Here is a 26,454-nt window from a genome sequence, read left to right as displayed (position 1 = left end):
TAATGTGTCAGTTTGGGGAACAGCGAGGTAACACTTGGTGCCTTTGTTTGGATATTTCTTGGCCATGTCAATTGTTTTGAGCCCGCTGAGAATCCTGGGACAAATCTTCTACTCCCCAAACAAGTGTTTTCTCCTTTTATTTAAGCCCCCCCTAAGATAAGCCAGATGTGACTCTGCCGGATGACCCATGAGCGACCTCTCCAAGCTAAGGGGAGATAAACTGGGGCAGCAACGGAAGAATTATGAGCATGAACGGACGCCTAAAAGCTGTGTCCTATACAACCCTCACCATTTTTTGTCCTGCCTTTGGTCCTTGCAAAATCATCCACTAGACACTGCAGGTCAGTTTAAGTTTAAGATCTTCAAGTTCACTTGCTGTCAGGATCATAAAGAGTATACAAGTTGAGCTCTACTTTCCACCCTCATTTTATACACCATGACTTTACCCCATGAGCTCCAGTCAGTTAGAGTTCTATTGCATTGTACTCTCCTTTGCGATTGTCTCTGTAATGTTTTATTGCTTGACAAGGCACCAACTTGTTGCTCAGTGATAGGTTGTTTTATTGCTGAGATTGGTTGTAGGTCATGGTTTGTTGTTCTGATTGGTATATGATGGGCATTTATCCCTTCAGATGACGCTCTCTGTTCAACAAAGCACACTGAATCACCATTCATTGAGCCCTTTTCTTTAAACCAACAACTCCATCTAGTGGGCTCAACAAATACAACTAATGCTTCATGAAGCTTCAGGAAGCCTCACTTGCTTATATAGGTCTATCTAAGTGTGTCTAGAAGCTTTTTGGTCTATACACTTGATAATGCCCCTTCAAAATTGAAAATGAATTGAGAGGTTTCAGACTAATACCCATTTGAGAATTAGATTGTTGATGCCAGGCTAGCACTGAAATGTATAAACAATGAGAAAATAATACCATAACATAGGGTTGTGTGATCAAAGGATTTGTAGCGTATGACGAAAGAAAAAACTCCTATCGTTTATCTTGCAATGTCATGAATCATGCACTTTACAGGCTGAGGGGTGTGTGAATCTGAAAGGAGATACTCCATGCATTATGATTCACAGCCAAAGACTGTTTCTCTCTTAATTAAATCACCATAAACCAACTGTAACACACACAGACCAGTTTACACACACCAGATGTACGTCACACATGCTCCATGTGTGACTCTGACACAGTCTGACACAGTGCTGTGAAAGTGAAACTATAGTTCTAAATATACCATCAGCTATTATCAAAGAAATATACAAACAAAACACATTTATGTTTTATAACAACACACACTTTATTAAGATTCCGTATCAGAAATCATTCATCACATCGCTCTGTTACCAACTGCTGTGACTGCAGGCAGCACTGGACTCACGTGCACCTGCCGCTGGTTTATTACATTCACAGTGCTAATACAAAAAATAAATAGTCCAACTTGGAAAATGTATTTTGCAGTCAGCCTTGATTGATAGCCTACATTAGGCAAAAACAAACGAAAAAAAAAAAAAAAAAACTTTTGCTCAGACCTAGCATAACACATTTAGGAACAACTGCTTCTGCTGTTCATGAAATAGTTGATAGAGCCATCTAAGGAAGCTAAACATTGATTTCCCTCCAGTACTTACTGTAGAGGCCATTTTCAAAAATTGCCCACTTACTTTCCTGTAACTGCGCCTCCATTGTTTATTATTCTGTCATTTCCCCCTATTCATTTTATCTTTACCTTTTGTCAGTGTAACTGCAAATACAGCATTGATGTAGAAGAGCATCTAGACTGAGCCAAATCACTCAAATGGAAATTAGCTCACACAAGCTCATCTTTCAAGAAAACGACTTGCTTGGCAGTATCTTCTGCAATTAAAAGGGCATGTCTTTATTTCAGAATTTAATCAGAATTTATTCTGTTGTATTTATTCACTGTGCTGTGGAGTTTCTTTCACAGAGTTTGACAACTGAGACATCAATGTACAACATGCATAGAATGTTAGCTTAGTGCCTAACTTGAATAAGGGTCAAATAATTGTGCAGCTCTATAAGACTGTCCAAAATGGTATCAGACAGAATTGATCAGATTCTGTTATTGAAACGAGTAATTTTTCTGCAGTTGTCACACTCAAAACAATTCATCCACCGTTTTACAGCTGCAACAGTAATGATGATAGGTAGCGATGGAGTCAGCTACGGTAGAGCACGGTCGAGGCTATTACGTAAGCACATTTAACTTACGTTGTTGTGATTGGCCAGTGAGTGCTTCCTATGTAAACACAGCTTGACAAAAGTTTTAGTCCCACCCATGGTTCAGATTGGCTCAAATTTGTTTTCAATTGACAATTGATGTGATTTCAGAAAAATCAGTCAACTTGGAGTTGCTGGTGGGGTTAAGAGGTCTGGAAAAGGACTGCCACATCAACATAGTAACCCCTAGTGTCAAAGAGCATATTGCAGATTACCACCAAATCTCTTTCTCTTTTCCGGTTATTTCTATGTTGCATATATATCACTAGTGATGGGCAAATGAGTCTCCATGAAGTTTCATCAAGCATTAGATGTATTTCTTGAGTCCACTAGATGGAGTTCATGGTTTAAAGAAAATGCCTCATTAAGCTTAATGAAGCTTCATTTGCCCATCACTCCATTTCATTGCATTTCATTTAGCTGATGCTTTTATCCAAAGTGACTTCCAATAACTGCATTCAATATAGTATATATTTTGAAAGACCTTTTATCCTGAAATTCCACAGAAAAGTTCTGTGAATATTATGCAATTAATCTTATTTTCATATTTGGTATCTGGGCCTGGGTGTGTAACACTTTATTCTGAAAACTGAAAACCGGACGTGGACACAACCAAAACATTTTTGAAGCAGTTTGATAAGTTATTAAGTTAATAATTTGTCCTCTCTCTGCAGGTAATAGTTTTATGCTGTAGAGTGAGACGGAATGACAGTAAAGTGTTTACCTTCATATCAGTTCCTCTGAGCAGTGTAAATGCATTTACCATAAAGAATACAGGCGCATTGCAAATATAGGGCCGGCAGGTTTGAGTACGGAGAGGAGCATGACGGCTCACTTGAATGCAGCAGGCATTTGTAGTGTTGCCAAAGTAATTGCAAACCTTGCCAAACCATCTTCCCTGGAGGTTGTGAAATCCAAAGTGCTCCCAAACACTTGCCTTCACTGACGGGCAGTCTGGCAGTGACTGACTAGCCAGTAGCCTGCTGCAGTGTTCTACGGAAGGCTTGAAGTGCACATGGACAAAAAAATTTTTTGCCCGCCCCGACCAATAAGCAATGCAAGCAAAAGTGAACTCCACAGCTTGTTCAGCCCAATATTCTGTTTCCCATTCTGCCTTTTTGCTCAATCACTGATCAGCTGAGCTGACATAAGCAACTACATATAAATCTGTTGTAACTGGCAACATTGGGCAGCACAGCACTCGTACAAAGGGCTCAGCAGTTACACTGGCAGCAGATGATGAGTTGACTCTTTGAAAGAGTAATGCTCCCTGGAAGATATCCAAGTGAATATATTATACATATTTGTATAAGTGTTGCAGATCTTAATCATGCCTGCCTACACTAAATAAATGTAAAAGAGTAGACAGCCACTGCTGTTTTTAAAGTGGAATTATCACTTAGTTTATGAGTTCACATACTGTATGTTATTCCTTTGGTCCAGGATTGTTAAGCTTATCTTTTTTACACATTGAGATACCATTATATCCTATAAATGCAATATTTGAAGCTGGCCTTGGATATGAGGAGGAGGAGAGGGTGTCTATATTTGTGTCTATGGCATTGCTGTGGTGTTTGTGGACTCCTACATTCATTTATGAGTCAAAGTGTGTCCAGTACTGTGTGGTCACTTTTCATTCCTTTGTAAAGTCTGAGTTTCTTTAAGTGCCACTCTCTTTATCATCTTAGACCATCTTGTGTTTGCTGCCAGAAATTTCACCAAGGAAAGAAAATGATCTACCAATTTCCTTTTCTTTTTTTCATGAACTTGCAGCAGTTTAATCGTTGTGTGTTAAATCCACCAGCAACATAGATAGTGTAAGCAATCCAAGAACAGATGTTTATGAAAATGTCAATGCTTGTCAGATAAAGAGGAGCTGAAAGAGGCTCGCCTCACTGGGACTTCTCATTACTAAGTTTTGAACATCTACTGGTCTGTTTTCGGTATGGAAGCCTGGTCTGCAAAAATATTTTTGTAATTATTTTTATTTTACGTCTAACTGAATGAAAAACCATTTATGTCAGTATTACATGCTCAGAGCAAGTGCTCCAGAAGTCAGGTGATTTATTATAAGAAGCCTCAAACTCTACTTAGAGTCGCATCGACGCGATAGTCTGATGCTGACTGTACACACTTATTCACAGAATGTGTGGAACAAGCTGTAATTATGCCCCTAAAAAAAACAAATAAATGTACCATGCAACTGCTCCTAATGCGTTTAACAAGGAGGCACCTCTGTCACTTAACAGAGGCCGCCTTCTGCCCAAAGCTACCACACACACACACACACACACACAGTCTCACAAGATGCGCACAGCAGATGGAAACACAACAAACCTTTGCAACTACCTAAAGAGACAGCATCCTAAACAGTATGAGAGTGAAACAGTGAGGAGTCCAGCCACACCACAGCAGCAGAGGAAACAGGGAGCTTTAGGGAGCTCTTTGTTAAATGTCCATTGGCATAAGTTGGCAAAATTGCACAAACTGATTCAAATCTGTTTAGAAAGGTTCTTTTGCCTAAATGTTGTTATATATTTTCTCTTTTAGGGCTACGTTTTTACATAGGGAAATACTGTGGTTGCACTGTTCAGAAACTTGCAAAATAATTAAAAATGTACGAAAAAAACTGTGATAAAATCGTTACTGTAATTTTACCGTAAAAAAATTGTAATATGATATTTTTGCCATATCGCCCACCCTAGGACTAAACCTTAGTAACGTTAATAGTTTTTGTTTGAATTCACAACGTTAATCTTGTGTTTAAAACTGTGACCATGGAGCGTGAAAAAGTATCTCTGTGTGACGAGTAGGGAATGGGAACGGGTTTCAGTGGTTCAGAAACATTCAACATATCTGTGCTTTGCAGAAACCACATATATAATGCACACGTTGTTTTTTTTCCTCTGGTGACTGGGTAAGGCATTGTACATTTAATACATGACACAAAATCATTATTTACCTTTAAATATTGGAAACATGTTTGCAGATAGCCATATCAGGTTGTTTAATGTATTAATAACCATTATGGGCTCCTCACATACAAAAAACTGCTATTAAATCATCATACATTAATATTTTTTCTGCTTTTTTTCAGATATCACTTAAACAACTTCAAACCTGCTCAAAACCACCAAAGATTCAATCATTTTCAGGATTTTAGCCCTTTCAATGCCAATTCAATTATTTGAATTATTCATTACAAAATTATTTTTCATATAATAAATAGTAGGAGGATAGGGCATTGGTAGTGATTAGAGTCTTTGATACGTCAAAGATAAGCAACAAATTGATGTGATTGGATTAGTATGTCTTTCTATAGTCCCAGATACTGCCTCTGAATTAATTTTTAAATCTCACTGCCATTACAATATAAAACCATGCATTCTGTAATATCAGCATTTTATTTTAATTTTGAAGAAAAATAGTGATATTTTTACATTTTTACTGTATTCCACCGGATTCAACTATTTTCCCATTTCAGGCCGATGCATGAAATTCTTGTTTATTTGCCAGTTGTATTATGGAGCTAGGTGCTAATACTAGGGGCCTCAAGAGTGTGTGTGTTTATCTGTGTGTGTGTGTCAAAAATCCAATAATTTCATGCATCGGCCTATATGTAAATTGAAACTCAGACTGAAATAAATATCAAGAAGACAAAAGAAAGGTAATTTGTCATTGCCTCCACTGTGACTTTGCAATTCTGCCTTTTGGAAGGCGATTCATGGCTTCAGTCTAAAAAACAAAGTCATCCTCATTCTTTCCTTGAGCCAACGCTCAGCTCGAGAAACTGGCGATAAGCCAGGGACAGTTGAAGCAATCTGTTTAATGTATCTCACACTGCATGTCCTTCACACAGTGCCATGATACAACTCACGTGTCCAGAAAAGGACGTTATCTTATTACTGGAAGTGATACTTTGTTTTTGTTAGAACTACCACCTCGTGCCACACAAAACCTTCATTTATAAAAAATATAGATATTATACTTAAGGCTCTGAATGGAGATTGTATTTTAGTATTCTGGTGAAAAACAAATTATAATACATAGAGTGTCCTCCACAACATATTTAGTGTTGCAAGTAAGTAGTATATCAAATGAATTTCTAGGAGACAGGGTAGGACCCAGAGGTGTAATAGTTACACCTGAGCAGGAGCATTTACCCTTTACCTACCGAAATATAGCCACAGGAAGGCTGCAGGCAATCATCATGCATTTTGTGGCAACATACACTTTTATCCCCTGACATCAGCCTTTAAGGCAATGTTTCCTCCCAGGCAACATAAGACACATAAGATGTGGCCACAGATATAGTGGATTTTTGAGTTGGAATGAAAATAGACTTGAATTTTGATTTTGTACCGACATAACGCTGCAAAGGTGCTCAGTAGGCTACTTTCTTAAACACATAACATTTTTAGAGTAGATTATATTATTATACATTATACATACAATATTACATGGCCTTGCTGAATAATCATTTTTGATTTGGTCAGTCATGACATTCTAGGATATTTCTTTTAAGCAGGCTGTTGCTATGTAGAGCAGACCATTGCTATGTAAAGCGGAAGCAGACCCAGAGCCGTGTCTGTCAATCGGCAGAAAGAAGTCCGGGATTTATCCTCAGCCGTGGCAGAAAACCAAATGTTAGTCTTCTATTACTCATATATTAATTTTGATAGCCTATATTTGGAAAGCATTTGGTTCCGTGGTTAATGGCTGGACTACTTGAAAGAGTACAAGATTTCTTTGATAAGTATATAATAATGACATGTATTACATTATCCACAATCCTAGAAATGAACACTGACAAAATCAAGAATAAATCAAATTGAACTGTTAAATAAACATCAGTACTGTATGTTCAGTGTCAGTCAATTGCTGACCATTTAAATAAAGAACTATGTAATAACACCATTTCTGGGATAGGCCAACCTCATAGTGGCACCTCTGTCTGTCTGTCTGTCTGTCTGTCTGTCTGTCTGTCTGTCTGTCTGTCTGTCTGTCTGTCTGTCTGTGTGTGTGTATGTGTGTATGTGAAGAGCACATGCTAGAACCTTTCTAATGCAAATACCACTGTAGTGCTTCAAGATGCAGACAGCAGATTAATTCCACACATGTTACATGGAGGCGAGTATGTTGACACAGAAATCTTTCCTAATGAATGCATAGATTGGGTTAATTAATGGCCCCATCAGAATAACTGCTGAGATGTAATATATCATTGTGATTAGGCAGACATTAGGCAGCTCAAGTGGCTCTTTTCCCATCAGGTCATGACAGCACTTGTTTATATGCTTTGTTCAACACAGCGATGGAAAACAGGAATACTTACTGATAGCACAGGGGCATCCACTTATCACTGTCTGATTGAAGCGTTCATCTGCCTTCTAGAGTCAGGCCTCATCACTATTATTTGATGAGATGTAAGTTATTGCTACACAAGACATGCTGTGTCATGAAAAGAACCATAGTTTGAAGATCCACTCACATTGCCTTTTGGTTGCATGGCTGTTGCGCCTTTATTTCGGTACGGAGACAGAATGGGGGTAAAGGTCTGTTGCGCCTCTGAGCCAGCAGCAGAGGTAGTCACAGAGCCAAAATGACATCTGTGTGAATGGGAAGAACTGGCAGGGTGGGGCGACACACAGTATTGATGCCCGAGTTGACACACAGGAGGGTCAAAAAGTAACAAAACAGAGTTCACAGTAGCCAGTTATTAATAGCTTACAGAAATACTGAGCGCAATAGTCCCTCTATCAAACACATGCAAGGTCACGGCACGGTGCTGCAGTCCCTCTCTGTCTTTTTTATGTATAAAGTTGACAGTTTGTGTGTTGGGTCGGCTTCAAGTAGTTGATGACAGATCGGCTCACACACCGGACCCAGAAGACTCTTTTGCTTCTGGAATGTCGGTGTTCTGTGTGAAATCTCAACTGGGGCGACTTTTCACTGCCTCTGCTTGGTCTGAATGACCAAGAAGCCGGCGTTCCTTCATTGTGGCTCTGTAGCAGAATATCTATGTGAAAAGCCCTTGAACATATAGATGGACGACGTGTCTCCACTTCATCCCAGTGTACAAATATGTCCCCGCCATGTTGTAGTTTTGCGACCAGTGTGCACCGTATAGTCCCGCCTATAGACCCACCTGACCAATAGTGGGTCCTGACGTCTCACTCCTGTTTTATAGCGTTAAATAACGAAGAAAAAAATGTATATATTTGAACACAAATCAGCGTGATACTGCAGCCAGCCACCACAGGGCGATCCAGATGTTAGATTTCACTTTCAGGAAGCTGTCAATCCATCCTCCTTTTTAGTCAGTCCATGGTATACAACATTTTTACATAGATTTAATTGTGCTTCTATTTTAGACCATCTTTTTACTGACCTCCTTTAATTAAGACAGACATGAGACCCTGCAGTAAAACTAATGTTTGTTCTTGAGGTTATGTTGCTGTTGTTATAGTACACTGGTTGGTACATTTCTGTAGTATATGCCAGTGAAGCTGGATTCAAGGCTTTCATGGCAACAGGAATCACTTGTACTCATCACAGTGGAACAGTAAGTGAAAGCAGTCAAGAGATGGATTCATAACACTATTTCTCATACATAGAACAATGTGTGGCGCTGCGCCAAACAAACAATGCTGAGCTCCACGAAACGCGCTTTTGAAATATTGCACCGTTTATTCATCTCCGCAGAGCATTCTTTCTCCTTTTCTTTCTTGTACACACACACACACACACACACACACACACACACACACACACACACACACACACACACACACACACACAGATGTGCACCTCACTGCAGCCTGCTTGTGTGCTGACGGCCTGCACACAGTTTCACTCTAACTTCTGGTTGGTGCTGAAATCTGAGCTAGGGATATAGGGATAACGATGCATCTTGAGACAGTTAAAAATCGATTCAAATGTGAGACGATTCAAATAGGTTGAGATGAAAAATGAATAGCATCTACTTTTGATTTTGTTTGTTGACATCGGTGCAAAGATGCCGGCCAACGCAGCAGGTTGCACCGGTCGGTTTTATCGGAGGTTCTAACTCAGTTTTGTCTTGTGGAAGTGAAAGAAGTTGTTTATCTTCATCCACTGATTTCCTGTCCTACGCGGTGTCAATGACACAGGCTGGCAGCGGTGCGGAGCAAGTTATTACATAGATCATTTCAGGAATGCCTCAGTAAGCTACGGAGGCTAGTAAACATCCTGTTGTAAACTCAATATTGTGAATGGAGTCCAGTGGTGAGTTGAGTCAGTGTATCCTTCCATCCCTAGTGATCAGTCTCCTTAAACTGTGTTTAATAACAGGCTTCTGGTCCAGCTGCAGTATGTTCTCGTTGTTACTGTTGTCAGGCACCTGGTTAAAGATTGTCCAATCAAACACACATAAAGCAAAAGAAAAGCTCTGTCATTTCTGTCATGGTGCCAAAAAGATATTTCGGTCAAATAAGTGATGAGTAACTTTCTAATTAATGAATTTGTATTCATTTCTGACCAATGATTATTTCATCTTCTCATTGAATCCAGTGTAACATTCATCTAAAAGTCACACCTGTCACATTTATGAAATATTCAGAAAAGAGTAATTGCAGTTGTGTAACACTATCAATTACTGTTATTTCCCCCCCCTGCTTTTCTGAATAAATTGCTGCCAGAAAATGACTGTGAAATACTGTTGAAAATCTGGTAAAACTTTGCTTTCTTTTAGAGCATGGACATATTTAACACACCATATACTCCTCAGTTATTCTGACTGCACTTAAGGAAACAGAGTGTCTTAGGTTACTATTGCATAAAATAGAGTTAAATCATTTCCGTCTACTGCTACTTGTGTGTCCCTGTGAACCTGAAAGGTGTGTTGTCTGGAGCCTAGTGCTCCTGGTAGGGTCTCCCATTGCAAAGTGGTCTCAGGTGAGGGGCCGGACTAAGAATGGTTTACAAAGACTCAATGGACAATCGAGGAAGAGAAACCCTGCCGGCGAGCGCCTGGTGGCACAGCCCGAAAAAGTGACGTGGCTCCTCCCTCCTCTGAATCCTGTGGGCCCACCACTCGCAGGAGGAACCACTTGGGTCCGGTACGCTGCTGCACGGGTGGCAGTGAAGGTGAGGGGCCTTGACGGACCAGACACGGGCAGCAGAAACTGGCTCTGGGGACGTGGAATGTCACCTCTCTGTCGGGGAAGGAGCCGGAGCTTGTGCGGGAGGTGGAGCGCTACCAGTAAGATCTGGTGGGGCTTACCTCCACACATAGTCTCAGTTCTGGAACCGTACTCCTGGATAGGGGTTGGACCCTATTCTTCTCTGGAGTTACCCAGGGTGTGAGGTGCCGGGCGGGTGTGGGGATACTCACAAACCCCCGGCTGAATGCCGCGGTGTTGGAGTTCACCCCGGTGGACGAGAGGGTCGCCTCCTTACACCTACGGTTGGTAGGGGGGAAAACTCTGACTGTTGTCTGTGCATATGCACCGAACAGCAGTTCAGAGTATTTGGCCTTCTTAGAGACCCTGAATGAAGTCCTGCATGGGGACTGCACTCCATAGTTCTGCTGGGAGACTTCAACGCCCACGTGGGCAATGATGGAGACACCTGGAGAGGCGTGATTGGGAGGAATGGCCTCCCTGAACTAAATCTGAGTGGTTGTCAGTTATTAGACTTCTGTGCTAGTCACCGATGTCTATACCTTATACCATGTTCGAACATAAGGATGCTCATAAGTGTACGTGGTACCAGAGCACCCTAGGTCAAAGGTCAATGACCGACTTTGTGATCGTATCATCTGATCTGAGGCCGTATGTTTTTGTCACTCGAGTGAAGAGAGGGGCAGAGCTGTCAACTGATCACCATCTGGTGATGAGTTGGGTCAGAGGATGGGGGAAGATTCTGGACAGACCAGGTAAGCCCAAACAAGATGTGAACTGGGAACGTCTGGAGGAGGCCCCTGTCCGAGAGATATTCAACTCACACCTCCGGAGGAGCTTTTTTGGCATCCCTGTGGAGGTTGGGGGCATTAAACCTGAGTGGGCAATGGTCAAAGCTTCCATTGCTGAAGCTGCAGCAGTGAGCTGTGGCCTGAAGTCTTAGGTGACTAAAGACGGAGGCCTTCCGGGATATGTTATCCCAAAAGACTCAGAAGGCAGTTGCAAGGTACCGACAGGCCGGAAGGGCTGCAGCATCTGCTGTGTCAGAGGCAAAGCAGCGGGTGTGGGAGGAGTTCGGAGAAGTCATGGAGAAGGACTTTCAGGCGGCACCAAGGTGCTTCTGGAAAACCATTCGACATCTCAGGAGGGGGAAACGGGGAACCGTCCAAGCTGTTTACAGTAAGGACGGGATGCTGTTGACCTAAACCGATGAGGTAATCGGGCGGTGGTAGGAGCACTTTGAGGAACTCCTTAATTCGACTTGGTTGACACGTCTCTTCAACATTGAAGACTCACTGGATCGGTTCGCAGCCGAGTGTGAGACGGCTGGGATGAGGATCAGCACCTCTAAATCTGAGGCCATGGCTCTCAGCAGGAAACCGGTGGATTGCTTACTCCAGTAAGGGAATGAGTCTTTACCCCAAGTGAAGGAGTTCAAGTACCTCAGGATCATGTTCACGAGTGAGGGGACGATGGAGCGTGAGTTTGGCCGGAGAATTGGAGCAGCAGGGGGGGTGTTGCAGTCGCTCTACCGCACCGTTGTGACGAAAAGAGAGCTGAGCCGGAATGCAAAGCTCTCGATCTACCGGTCAATCTTCGTTCCTCACCTATGGTCATGAAAGCTGGGTCATGACCGAATAACGAGGTCACGGGTACAAGCGTCCGAAATGGGTTTTCTCAGGAGGGTGGCTGGAGTCTCCCTTAGAGATAGGGTGAGAAGTTCAGCCATCCATGAGGAACTCGGAGTAGAGCCGCTGCTCCTTTGTGTTGAAAGGAGCCAGTTGAGATGGTTCGGCCATCTGGTAAGGATGCCCCCTGGGCACCTCCCTAGGGAGGTGTTCCAGGCAAGTCCAGCTGGGAGGAGGCCTCGGGGAAGACCCAGGACTAGGTGGAGAGATTATATCCCCACACTGGCCTGGGAAAGCCTCTGGATCTGCCAGTTAGAGTTGGTTAATGTGGCCCGGGAAAGGGATGTTTTGGGGTACCCTGCTAAAGCTGCTGCCCCCGCGACCCGACCCAGGATAAGCGGTTGAAGATGAGATAAGATGAGATTTTTTTATTTAGTTACAAGTATGTTTCTAATAGCCAGTGAAGCAAAGACAGTTTTCTTTTATAGTTCCTGGTTAATTGTACATCTCTACTGTTCCTGTCTGTAGTGTTACAGGTTCACAGTTTTAGCGTTTAGCTTGAATAAAATGCTGTGCATTGAATGTGTCTCGATTTGGAGTTCATTCACTTATGAGTAAAAAGTATGTAAAAATGTCTTATAATTACTTGGCAACATAATGACATGCACAGTCCTCCTGTTCCTCTGGTCTGTTTTCACACTGGTGCCCCACCCACTACACTGTCTGATTGGCTGAATGTCACAGGAGTAATATCTAGGAGTGGGAATCTCTGGGCATCTCACGATTCAATTTAATTATGATTCAGAGGGCTACGTGGTGATTATAAAATGATTATTAATGCATCTTTTTTCTTTACACAATTTCTTTTCTCACACTGTGAATACTCACATATTACATAATACGTACATTTTTAGCAAAGTGATCCATAATGAATTTACTTACATGTTGTTTTTATTAGATAACATTTTAAATAACTGTATTTTATTCCATCTGCTTCTTTTATCCAGGGTTAAGCCTTTATCCTCTTTTAACGATTTTAAAATAGTAATGCATGCTTTTATCACCACGCAACTCAACTACTGCAATGCTCTTTATGTTGGTGTTAGCCAAGCATCTCTGTCTTGCCTGCCGCTAGTTCAGTTGGTCTTAGTGTTTGGTTGTGTTGTTTTAATCTTTAACTGTACAGCACTTTTTTTGTCACCTATGTTGTTTTTAAATGTGCTTTATAAATGCATTTGGATTGGGTTGTTGTAACGTTGAGTCTCTTACAGATAATTCGAATACATTAGCAAACTTCCATGAATTCATTTGCTGGTTCATTATTTAGCCAGACAACTAGAAGAAAAAAAGGAAAGGCTATGATGTTATTTCTTGCACGTATATACTGTATACTGTATCTCAGAGCTGGTCCTAATCTCAGTCTCATCCCATGGCTAGCAAAGTTTCCTGTTAATAGAAAATAGGAGATGCTGAAATGTCCAAAGCTATTTCTTGTAATTTAGAGTTATAGAGATGAGGGAGATAGACTTTAGCCATAACACAACAGTATTTAAGGCCTCCGTTAATCCAAGTTTATTCTTGACTAGTACCTAAAAATACTTGCTTATAATGTTACTCCATTTGATTTTGGAGGCAAAATACTTCTTTCTACTACTTAAAATGTATTTGACTTAGATTACTTAATTAACCCTTTGTACTCTGCAATAGAAACGGTCCGCGGGTGCCTACATTGATATTTGTTGATACTTAAATTGTGTTAGAATAAACACACAAAACATATTTATTCTATTAAAGATTTTAAAATGTAGAGACAAAGAGAAAATATTTCTTGATACTATATAAGATATTTGACCTATAATAATGTATTCGTTTCTAAAATATGATCAATTTTAAAACGTGTAAAAAGGCGTTTTGATAATTTCATCTGTAATTGCGCTGTACGTCACGTTACATGATGAGGCCATTATCAATGTTCATTGTGGTCACAGTAGCGACGGAAACCTGCACTTTCTGCTGCAGAAAGAATGAATGCTCTAGCTGTTTTTTATTTTAGATCATTTTATAGAGCAACATGTAAACAAGAAGATCTCCCATGGCCTTTACAGGGTTAAGACTCTGGCACCGCTGTAAGTTGCCAACCTGTTTTCCACTGGGCATCACTTAAAGTGATGACGTCATTAAAAGCACCACAATGACTCTAAAGACAGAAACCTGAGCTTTCTGCTGCAAAAAGAATGACTACTCTAGCTGTTATGGTGTATATTTTAGTTTGTCTTAAACGTGATCATGTTCACCTAAACTTACTGAGACTGGGATGGCATGTTAGCAAAATCTGACCATGGAAAGAGCTATTTGTGAACCTAAACTTGATGACATCTGTCTTTGTTCATGAGTCGTCTCATCACTCCCTGAATACACACACAATCACGTTTGATGAAATCCTTAAAAGCACTGTTGCACTGTAAACACGTCTTTGTATTCAAACGCACTTCGATGACCATCTTCAGTCCAAGTGCATGGGAGTCATTAGAAGGTAATGTTAATGTCTTCTGAGGCTGAATGTTGAAAGAGATGAAGGTTGTACTCCAGGAAGCAAAGCTGCTGATGACAGAGCATTAAACATTAACTCATTGATCCACAGTGTAAACAAAGTCAACTGGTGACATCTAATTGTGGGGCAACAAGTGTCATGTATTTTTAATGAACCACACATTATTGTGTGGAAGCACAAAGGAAGGAGAGTGGAGGAGCTGTTTGCTTACGGTTACAGTTTCACCTCCCGAACTCACAAATCCCCTTCCCTTCCTCCTTTCATGCTTTTGAGAGGATTGTCAATTATTTTGGATTATATTTTGTTTGCCATCTGTGCAGAAGTGATAAGGGGAGAATATGGTATGTAAAATATTTATCCCTTGCTGCTCTCTGAGGGGATTTAGCTGGTGAGGCATATAGTTTGTATAACAATAACAATCTATGTCCAACCAGATTTTCTCTTCAATAAAGTTAGAAATATATATTGAAGAGGATCATTCCCATTATCTGCTGAACATTTTGACTTCTGGGATGATTTCAGTATAGTACTGAATAAACATGCATGTAAATATGTGCATGAGAATATGCATAATATATGTCTTTGCCAATGTATTATGTACTGCAAAGATAGAGCTCTCACTTTCCTCCTCATTTGGGGACTATGGAAAGACGAGCTGTCTCACATCTTATGACTTGTTCTATACTCTTTCTACTCAGCTTTACTGAGTGCTGTCCTAGTCTTTCCTTTTTTATTGTTCAATACTCTTTGGTTGCAGTCAAAGGCAGCACTCCCACTCACATAACATGACTGCACAGAGCTCCTAATGAATTGAAATTGAAAGACAGTGTAAACACTATGCCAGGATACCCGCAACTGTGTCACTGACCCTCTTAAATGAAACGCAAACCACTGAATTATGTTTCCGTAGGAGGCACTGATAACAGCCTTGACCTTGAAGACTGATAAGCAAACATGATCAGGGTTTTTTGTTAAATGTCCAATTTAGTGCTAGTTTCTGTTGCACTAGATTATGACTTTATATGCTTTTTTAAAATGATACTTTATTACTTGTTTCCTTGAATACAAAAATATTTGAGACAAACATGAGGGAATCATCAAGGACCACAGCCAGCCAGCACACATGTTGTCCTTGTTACCATCAGGCAGACGATACAGGAGCATGGCTGCACGTGCCACCAGACCTAAGGACAGTTTCTACCACCAGGCCATCAGGCTTCTGACTCATAAACATACTCCACATCCCATATCTGCTCTCCAGCCGTTTGCATTTCAGTTCCCTCCTCTCACTAAATTTGTGCAGTACTGTCAGAAAACTGTCTCACTTTCACACCCAGCCCTCGTTTCATATATGTATATAGTACTCTTAGCTCTCCACTTGTTGTCTTCGAAATAATAAGATATGATTTTGTTGTTGTTGTGTTGATTATCTTGCAATTGCCTTCTTACCTTATCATTGTTGTTTTGTCTTATTTTATCTTTGTTATATTTATTGCTGTGGTAACCCATTCTCTTGTCCAACACATTTCATTGTACCGTTGATCCTGTGTTTAACTATATATGACCAATCAAACTGAAACTTGAAATTTGGGAAGTAGTGAACAGACTGAAAGGCACAAGCATTAGTGACATCAAAATAACTGAAAAGCTAGACGTCATGTGCCTCTCTCAAAAGCCATTTTAATATCTTTTCTATCTCAACTGTTGTATAGAACAAACCCGACATAGCCTGTTGTCATACTGTTTAAACTTATTTACTTAAATACATAAACTAGGGCTGTTAGGAAGTTAACGCGTTAATGGCAATTAATATTATTATTAATTAAAACATTTTTTTGATGCGCAATTGACGCAGGTAGTGAAGTGAGCCACAGCCTGAATCATGAAGGAGCCACCCAGACTACTACCAGCTCTGTGTTTAATTATCTGCAGACGTAGACGGTGTTTATCTCCAAAAGTCTGCTCCTGTTAAAGCACACCGACCTCTACAAACACTAGACGGCTCAGTTAAAATGTGACTCCTACAGAAGTGTCTCTGTGTTTCTCGCATGCTCACGCTGTAGTGTATATACCTAAATATTTGAATATTCTTGTCAAGCCCTACTAAATAATGTTACATTCAGGTCATCTGCCCTTTCAGCAAATTTTTTTTTTTTGTGTGAAGATTATGGTATCATAAGGACTGATGCTACCTTGTCAGGAAGGGGTCGAAATAACCCTCTAAAAGTATGTAAAATTTCATCCACAGAAGAAATGTGATATTTTTGTGGCCGTGACCCTTTTGATGCCATATCTGAATGAACATTAGTTCTATGGGTACCCAGGAGTCCACTGTTCACTTGATTCACAACGTCAAGTTATCTACAAGTAACATGAAAGAAAACAATCCACCTTAACATTTCTGGGCGCTGTAAAAGTGTCTGTTGACAGACAGACTGTCACCTCGCTTGTAGTATGGCGTGTGTGTGTGTGTGTGTGTGTGTGTGGGGGGGGGGGGGTATTCGTTGGGAGAGAGACCGAGGGAGCATGCAGCGAAGGACCACAGGTTAGAATCCAACCCGGTCACATTCCGCTGAGAGCTACATCCAATCAGCAACCAGGCTTCTCTCAGGGGTTTGAGCGGCAGTTTGTTGGCCCTGCTCTCCCATAGGGTCAAATAACGGCCGCTCAAACAGCTGCTTGAGTGACTCACATACGAGAGATAGACCCGCCTCATTCCAGGTATCCGACCATAGTAGAAACTAGAGATGCACCGATCCGATACCTGGATTTGATATCGGCTCCGATAATGACTAATTAGCTGGATCGGATATCGGATAAATGAGGCTGATCCAGCATTCTGATACAGCCTTTTTACAGCAATACCTTCACTCACATGGACAGGTATACGCTTCATTTATTCAAGTGTAGAATTTGATCGGTATAAGGTGTCAGGCCTAGGTATCTGTATGGGATTCGATTGGAAAAACTCTAGTAAAATCGGTGCATCTCTAGTAGAAACGCACCTAATGAGCTGTTGTGATCTCTAGGATAATCTTGTGAAAATATACAACCACTAGAGACCTATGACTACCAAAAAAAACATATCCACTCTAGCTTCACAAGTCCACTACAGCCTCTGAAAGAGCCCTGCAGGAGTCACTTGAGCCACCCCCGCGAAGAAGTCAGGATATGCCACTTCTTGTGCATGAATGTACCCTGGTTGCTGTGTTTCGTTGAGAACATGTCTCATAAGGCACTGTAATGGCCTTACATGGCTGTTGAGGCTGACAGTACAAATGCCCCTCAACAAAGTGGTTACGGTGCTGGACTTACTCTGTATGCAGGTCACCTTAAAGATTTACTCAACCCTAGGATAAAAAGCAGGGTTTTGCTGCCCTCTCTGGTTCAGAGTCTGTTTCTTCTCTTATTTGATTGGTTGGGTGTGATCAGCGTGGTAAGTGTGCTCTGTTGTACGTGTAACTACTCTCAACAGTGATGGCACCAGGTTCTTGAGTCCACTTGTACATTACTGCTGCATGGTTAGAAGGTAAACCACCAGAGGGCAGCAAAAACAAGATTTCCAGAGATAATAAAATCACTCTTTGAATTAATATCCTGATTTTATGAAGCACACCGAAGATATTCACTTAAAAGGAATGTTACAGGGTGAGCACAGTTCAAACCTGGCTGTCAGTGTTATTTATCAAGGTTAACATATAACAGCGCAAAATACATTTGCAGCTCAGATAAATTATTTTGCTGTAGAATGAAAACCCTACTTTGAATCCACTTTGTCATAGTAAATTGATCCCTCACCATCTCACATACAATGCAATCCATTATTTTTGAAAGCCTTTGCTCCTGAGTATTGATTACACACAAACACAGGCACGCACACACACCATTTTTTGTCTTCTTTCCCCACCAAAGCACACCAGATGCCCCAAGGATGGCATTGACCCTGCTGCCGCCACTGAAGTGGAAGTGAATGATGCTGTAACAAAAGCTATGACAGCGTAAATTGAGCTGAGAGTCTTTCAGCTGCAAAGTGTTGAACTCCTCTTAACGTTGCCACCATTTTAAACTGCTAATGCGCGAATGCCCTGCTCTTCTGTGTGTCAGAAAATTAGGCTGCGGAAAGTTAAATAAACCCATATGATGAAAAGGCATTTGGCAGCCGAAAACCCAATTTGTACAAAATACTAATTTCTTCTTCCATTGTTACACACCCATCAGTGAGACATTTTCTCTCCGGCAGCTTTGGCAGTACTTTTCTCAGTGGGATCCAGACATTTGTCATGAAAATACAGCAGATGTGTTGCTCTGTGGAAACAGTCAAAGATCAGTGGCCCAGCTCCTGTATCAAAGCAGCATTTTGTGACTGGTGAAACCAATCTGTTGTGATTGCGACAAAACACAGCGGCATAGTTTTCGGCTCATTGTCTCAATCACTTCTGAATGTCACAAACCAAGTGTGTGGGCAGATCAACAAAAGAAACCTGATGACTGCTCGAGAGCTGCATTTGCATATGTACAATGTGTCTTGTTACCAATCTTTTTGAAAACGTGTCAATATTCCAAGCAATATTTTAACGTGACTGCTAATAGCTCAGATGCTATTAATATTTCCATTTTTATGTTGTATATTCAAATAGTATTATACAATTTAAGGGATTTAGGAGCTGCAAAAAGTTCCCAATATTGTATAATGACCCATATTAGTAATTTGTAAGTCTCACAATTTTAATAATGATTTGGTGGTGAAGCAAGAGACACATGGTGGTGGGACTTGTAGTGCTGTCAGGTATTGAAATAGGATTTTTAAAAAAGGGATTATAATGTAAAGGATAAAGGACTGAAATGTATTTCAACAATAAAAAAGCAACTAGGGCCAAAATATCACTTCCTGGTATAGGTCCTTTCATATCTGAATAAGCCAATAAATGAATAGTCTATATCATAGAGTATTTTCACATTTTATTAAGAACTTTAGCGCACACTAAACAAAGAGTGCAACAATCAGAACATAAAGTGTCCAATTGATGTAAATACTGTTGTACTGAAATCACAGATCACACTCGATGGAATCAATGTGAAAAAAAAAGATACTACACAACTTTTTTATATCATTTTGAGAGTATATATCTCACTCATTTTATTGACTTCCTTCATACAGGCCAAAAGGATGTTATTTCAATATTCTATCTGCTCATGTATTGAAATCATGGTTCGTGTAATATACAGTAGCTGTGATAATCACTACTGTGTGGTAATTTGACGTTTACACTTGATCAATCCCACTACAGTGAAAACGGACATGTTACAGCAGCTCAAGAGTTTAGAAAAAGGGGTTAAAATGTATGATAAATGAAAACAGATAGACAAACACATGTATTTGTATTACACACTGGGTGTGGAGCATTGAAACTTAAAAAAAATAGAATATATACAAATATAATTGCAAAGGATAAAGGGAAGAAAAATGGCACAGGATGAATGTTGTAATGTAAGTGGTGGGTGATGGTGGGTGATGGTGACAGAAACAACAACACTGTTGCATTATGTCATGTCATGTTTGTGTTAAAAGGTCTGACTGACCTGTTATTTGTGATAACATTTTATGAGAAGTTTGAGTCAGTGTGCTTGTATTATGTTTTGCTCAACATCCACTCCAACGTAAAGGACACATGAAAGCATGAGGGCAATGATGATTAGAACGTTGATAACATACTGTACCTGTCCATTTATGCAGCAAATGGGAACATAAATGAGCCTCAACTCCTAAATAGGCTGTACAAATAGAGATGACCCATGCCCTGTTTGCTACACTGCCTTTACTGCAGTGGTGAAAGCTGTGCTCTTCCCAATCCTCCTCTGCTTGCAGGTTTGCAAATCAGCTAGTGACTGTCCAAAAACAAATCATTCAGAAATTAAATGAATGAAATGAAATGCAAATAATAATAAAGAATCCTTATTTACTGTACTGTACTGGAGAGGAGAATGATGGATAAACTTTTGACATATTTATCAATCCTATTCGGACTGCAAGTCCACTTTGATAAAAAACATATATTCAATACTATTTGTATTGCTTTTCAGGTGTGCTCAGGGGGACGTTGTCACACACACTGCATGGCTAAATCGGTCAAGTATACTGTATGCCGGAGAAGACAAATGGTCGGTGGATCCCAGGGTGAGTCTGGTGACCCTTAATCAAGAGGAGTTTACCATCAAGATTGAAAACGTGGACATGACAGATGAGGGGCAGTATGTGTGTGCAGTCCAGACAAGCAGTCGACCGAGAACCACCTCAGTGCACATCCTCGTCCAAGGTAACATATATATATATATATTTATACACTACTACTGTTGCAGCTACTGCTACTACTGCTATACTAGTAAATAGTTATATTGTAGCATTAAGGCTTCAATATAACTTAGTGAATTTCTGTAAAATAAAATGATGGAAATGTTCCCCAGCATTAATTCTTGTACTCTCAGTTTGGCAGGTGTCTCATGTAACATTGTAAAAACACATGCTATTGACTTTCAGGCCATCCAAACCCTTGAACAAACATGGCCGTCTGTGATTACACAATCATCAGCATCACACGTTCTTTTCCTGCACTGTATGATTGATGCTTGTGTTATTCCTGAGCACCAGCACATGAGGGCATAAGTGATCAAACCAGACGTGCACTCTTTCTCTCTTTCAGTCTCATTTTCTCCTTCACTGCTCCACTGCAGCACTTGGGGCTAAATGTGTTGTTTAAGGAGAGAGAGGGGAGTGTGTGCCTAATTCACTGTGTTAGGTGGGGTGAAAGGGCAATACCAGAGGTTAGAGGGATAGTTTGGCAGCTTCTGTGTCAGTTCTTCTGTCCGCTTCTCCAAACTGGCAGCGTGCTAACCTTCATCAACTGTAGGTAACACACTGACTGTGGAGAAGTACCTTATACAACCACACTTAGAAAAAAGGTGAATTATCCCTTTAAGATACTTTGGTTAAAATAATGTCAGAGTTGTGAAAGTGTCCTCATAGAGATGCAAGGCACAGGGAGGTATGCTGTGTTGTATACACATAGCATAACATCACATTTTAATGCTCTCAATTTGATATGCAGGTGATCATGGAGCATACAGTGCTGCTCATAAGATGCCATTAACGTCATAAGAGATAAAGATAATACTGACCGAGTTTGGATTTAAAAAAAGAGAATAATGCAACAATTAGGACACAGTTAACGGTCTCTCAACACTAACTGCATTGTGACTTCTTATGACATCTGTGAACACATTTATTTGAGCTAATTTATCTATTTTAACTGCTGACAGAACATAGTTTTCTTACATTATGTTGCATGGTGCACGATTCCGCAGAACTTTTACATATGAAATTCAGAAGACATACCTTAGTTGTTATCATAGAATATTGCAAATAAAATGACAAACTGTCCTCAAAGGACTGAAGCAACCTCTGCCTCAGCTGAAAGCACAATTTGAATATAAATTAAAAAATACTCCTGGTCTGCTCAACATTCATAAGATATGTGGGCCAGCCTCACAACAGGCCCATATATATATATACATAGATCCTTGGTACATAACCCAGTCAAAGGACCAGGAAGGATTGAACTGGTGAATGAAACACCTCGACCAAAAACACACACTGCCATCCAGGTAATTGGGTAAAAGGAGGCATTTCTTTCTTTCTTTCCCACGTCTTATTTTAATCCTTGAGGAGTGTGGCTTTTGCGCAAATAATTTCAATAAAGTAGTAAGCACTTTTAAGCGCTGACATGATATTCAATATTTCACCCAACAACATCAGAGCATTTTGGTGCTGTGTAGTGTCACTGCAAAGCATTATACCTATTATGTTTAGATAAGGGCTGTCAAAGGATTAATAAGAATGGTAAAAATGTATTATAACAATCAGTCAAAAGTCATTCAGAAGCTTATTTACTGAAGAACTGATGAGCTCATCAACAAAACATTTTAAAATGTTTGCAAGTACTTGTTAACATATAACAAATGTGTTGTTAGGTTTCCTGTGAACCTTTAATAAACTAGCATAAACAAATGTTTAGTAAATGATATATATACTATGGATCACTGTGATCTGGGGAATAATGTTAACTTTAATGTTATTAACGTTAACCAGAATTTCCCCTTAAACAGCATACACCTCTTCTAAATTGACCCTATGAAGTCATTGCATGTGAATCACAGAAATTAAAAATATCAACAACAAATTACTAATTTACTAATGATTGGTTTATGATTATTTATGTGTTCTTTTTTAATTAAGCTATGAAGTCCATCAGCCGCTAGGCTAATTTATACAGAGTAAACACTGAAACACTGCAGTGCTGTGGGGTCCATCTCAGCTGAGAACAAAGAAATGCGGAGTTAATAGTGAGCAGTATGATGTGCGTAGAGGTCTGTGTGGTTATACTGTAGCAGCATGATGTCGTTTTGGGTGATTTAACGAAGGCAAACCACTGTGCGGAATGTCACTGAGGCTGGTGAGTCTTTCCCAAGTGTTGCTACTTCATTAACTGGGTCAAGCATTGTGCCAATTGCTACCAGTTGTATTTTCAGGGACGTATGTAGTTAAAGGGCATGATAGAGCATTATTAATCAGTTTTTTTATTGTTATTTTCTGTAATTAATGAATCAAAATGAATACCTTGTTTCACAGGCCTAGATTAAGTCTATACAAAATCACAACACAGACTGATTTCCTAGCCTTAGACCCAAGCTGCAGCCTAATTCTCGTGACAACACAAGATCACATGAAAATCACAGGAGAATTTTAGGCTCCAAGTAACGCGTTTGTGTTTGGGCTTGTGGTCATCCTGCCAATCAACATACTGGGCCTCATTTATCAAACTTGCGTAGAAACGGGCGCAGATCTGAGCGCATAATTGGTTGTAGGAAAGGACCCACGTGTTATTTATGAAACATTCGTATCGGACCAATCTCAGCGTATGAATGAGCGGGCCTTGATAAATGCGGCGGTTGAATTCGATCGTCATTAACACGTTACGCCCTTAAATATTCCTGTTTCGGAGGCCTCGCCCACTGAGGTCAAACACGGAGAGGTAAGAAAAGAAACTTTTCCGACACACAGATCGGCATTCTGACATCCGAGTTGGAGCAAAATAAGGACGTGCTTTTTGTCAGTCTTAAGAGTGGAATAAAAGGGGCCCATAAAAACACCGTATGGAAAAAAATAATGGAGGGAGTCAAACCGAAGCAGCGCTCCACTGAGACCCGAGTGCGCGTGTGCGCAGTGTTGGACAGGTGTGCCGTATTCAGCACCCCTGCCGTGAAATGTACCCCCCCCCCCCCCGCATTATAGCTTATATTCAAAAGATTTAATTCATTTTATAATTATGGCTGCAGTTTATTTCCACAGAACATAACAAAGGTGTTGTTTTGCGTTCGCTATTATCCAAGTTTGTGATTTTAACTCTTTAAAATAGTTTTAAGACTGTAAGTAATCAATGGTCTGACCGTTGTGGGTTACCTGTATATAAACTACTCCTATAGGTGGAAACAACAGCCTTCTGAACCAGAATATCACCAATAATGCGAGGGGTGCATTTCACGGCCGTGGTGCTGAATACGGCACAACACTGGCGCTACCGGTGGGTCATTAGGTATTCCGTAAGAGGATACCTTTGTCATCTAGAAGAACCATACCAAGATGTTAATCGTCTGATACCTTGTTTGATTTAATGCAATTTATCGAGGGTAGCCACAAACCAAGGAGATGAATTTTGCTCTGCAGTGCGTCTTGCTGCAGCCACGCGCCAACACATTCATTCATTCGTTCAATGTCTGGGTCGCGGGGGGCTGGAGCCGAGCTGTTTTGATATTTAAAAGAATCGTGTGTTCCCCCTGGTCACCACGTTTAAAAGCGACAGCTTGGCATCACAAATCACCTGTACATTTATCGAGTGGTAGTTTTGGCGATTAATGAATGCGTAATCATTCATGGATGGTGCCTTCAGACGCACTTGAGTACAATAAATCGCTCCAACCACAATTTTTTTTAATTTTTTATTCATTTTAAGAATCCGTTTTGATCTGTTCTTAATATGTGACTGCTTATGCTTAATGGCAGCTGAGGTTTGTTCATTATTTTCAGCCAGATTTTGCTGTGCTGCACCGCAAATACACAGGCTCAAATTTGCGTACACGATCTCTAGAACAGACGTGAGATTTGATCGTAGCTCCCGCTTACGTCCAAATTGATAAATGCAGACGTTCGCCAGGAAATGGTCGTACGCACGTTTTTCTGCCGTACGTTCGTTTGATAAATGAGGCCCAGTGTGAGGAGCTACAATGACTACAGGAGAGGTGACCGCTCATTCAAAGCAACAATGGCCGCTCCAAAAGAGGTTAGCTTAGATGCTGCAACAGCATCAGTTTTATCAGAACTGGAGAGTTTGTGTTCATTCAGAGAAGAGAACGACACTGAAGGCTTTTCTGACGTAAAAAATGTTTTTATGTACAGATGGTTCATCCAATCACCTGACAGGTATATTTTGCAAATGCCGGCCCTTTCTCAATCCGTTTCTAATGACACTTTCTCAGATGGTTCTGCATACCAAATATCTGACGTGTCAGCTTATTAGTGGACCAGCAGACCAAAGATTGCTCAGATTAGGAGAGGGGGGGTCTGGAGATTTTGCCGAAGAACACCAGCTGGTACTCAGGGTTCAACACACAAGCAGGGTTACCTATTATCTGATATCATCATCATCATCGCCTGATTACTGTTATTATTATTTAAACCACCTGCCCTGTCTGTCATTTATTATTAGATGGAGATTAAGAGTTACTGTATCTTTCATCTAATAATAAACACACTCATCAAAAGCCATTTTTAATGCGTAATCAGTTTCTATTTAGATTCTGTATGTATTCCTGTACTCATAAACACACATACATATGTAGTGTAGCAAGCAGGTTAGGTCACAGGGGCAGGAGTGAGCAGATGCGCATTCTTGCGGGCCTTAAGTATCTTGCCAAAAAGCATGTTGCCTGAGGCTGGCACAGGGGTCACTACAGTTCAAAATGTACATGTCTTTAACGACCGGCTCAACCTTCGCCAAATTAGCGAGGGTGACTAACATTATGTTAAGTCCAATCTAACTTTTCTGAAAACTTGCAGAGCCCCAAAAGTATGAAAGGTATTTTTTCAATCTTGTTGTTATCTGAAAAAAACTGATTCCAGACTTTGGGGGCTTAAACACCCATTGGCACACTGACACATATTGAAGCTTGGAGATGCTTTGCTGATTATGAATGCAAGTGTATCTCTGATGATGGAGAATGAAAATCTGCAAACTGCCATCAGTCTCTGTCTTAGGTTGTTTGAACATTATTTCTGTGACATTAGTCATTCAACGGTTCTATCTAATAAAACCTTGGATTCTTTGTGCATCTGATAGGTTGAGGATTAAGTTTGGTAATGGCACTGTGTCATATTCATATGGAAGTTAATTCCAATTTGATAAGCAATATTTTTTTTGTGTTCAAGTTGTACCCCCTCTCTAGGTGTAAATAATCCTCCATGTTAGTGACTCTGCTGACAGACGTTGGTCTGTCGGCCCAGATCGTCACCAAAAGCTATGCTGCGTCTTGTAATAGTAAATTGGGAACTTCCAACTGATGAGTTAGGCTTGTAGTAAGGGCAGAAGTGTAATAGGAACATGCTTGTGTGTGTGGATTTAAGAGGTGAACATATAGGGGACGGACTGGAAGTAGAGAGGTGAATGTGTATCAATAAAGTTTACAAAAGAGACAAACAAATACACACATAGTGACTTTAAATGTGACAAGATGGAGGCTCTGAAAGAACAGGCTCGCCA

The 26,454-nt window shown here is 40.5% G+C and overlaps 1 protein-coding gene across 2 annotated transcripts in view; it reads left to right on the top strand.

Annotated features, from left to right (window-relative positions):
- The window catches only part of ntm (neurotrimin), a gene marked incomplete at both ends in the record, with an annotated part of 681,284 nt that overhangs the window by 587,580 nt on the left and 67,250 nt on the right, over positions 1–26,454 (top strand). For both annotated transcript variants that reach the window (XM_083927523.1, XM_083927522.1), the window contains one exon: positions 20,669–20,901. In XM_083927523.1, the coding sequence (XP_083783649.1) occupies positions 20,669–20,901 (233 nt within the window). The remainder of the gene's footprint in view (positions 1–20,668; positions 20,902–26,454) is intronic.

Source organism: Echiichthys vipera, assembly GCF_963691815.1.
Source record: "Echiichthys vipera genome assembly, chromosome: 14".
NCBI lineage: Eukaryota > Metazoa > Chordata > Actinopteri > Perciformes > Trachinidae > Echiichthys > Echiichthys vipera.
The sequence above is the reverse complement of the archived record's forward strand: the minus strand, read 5'-3'. Positions and strand labels throughout refer to the sequence as shown.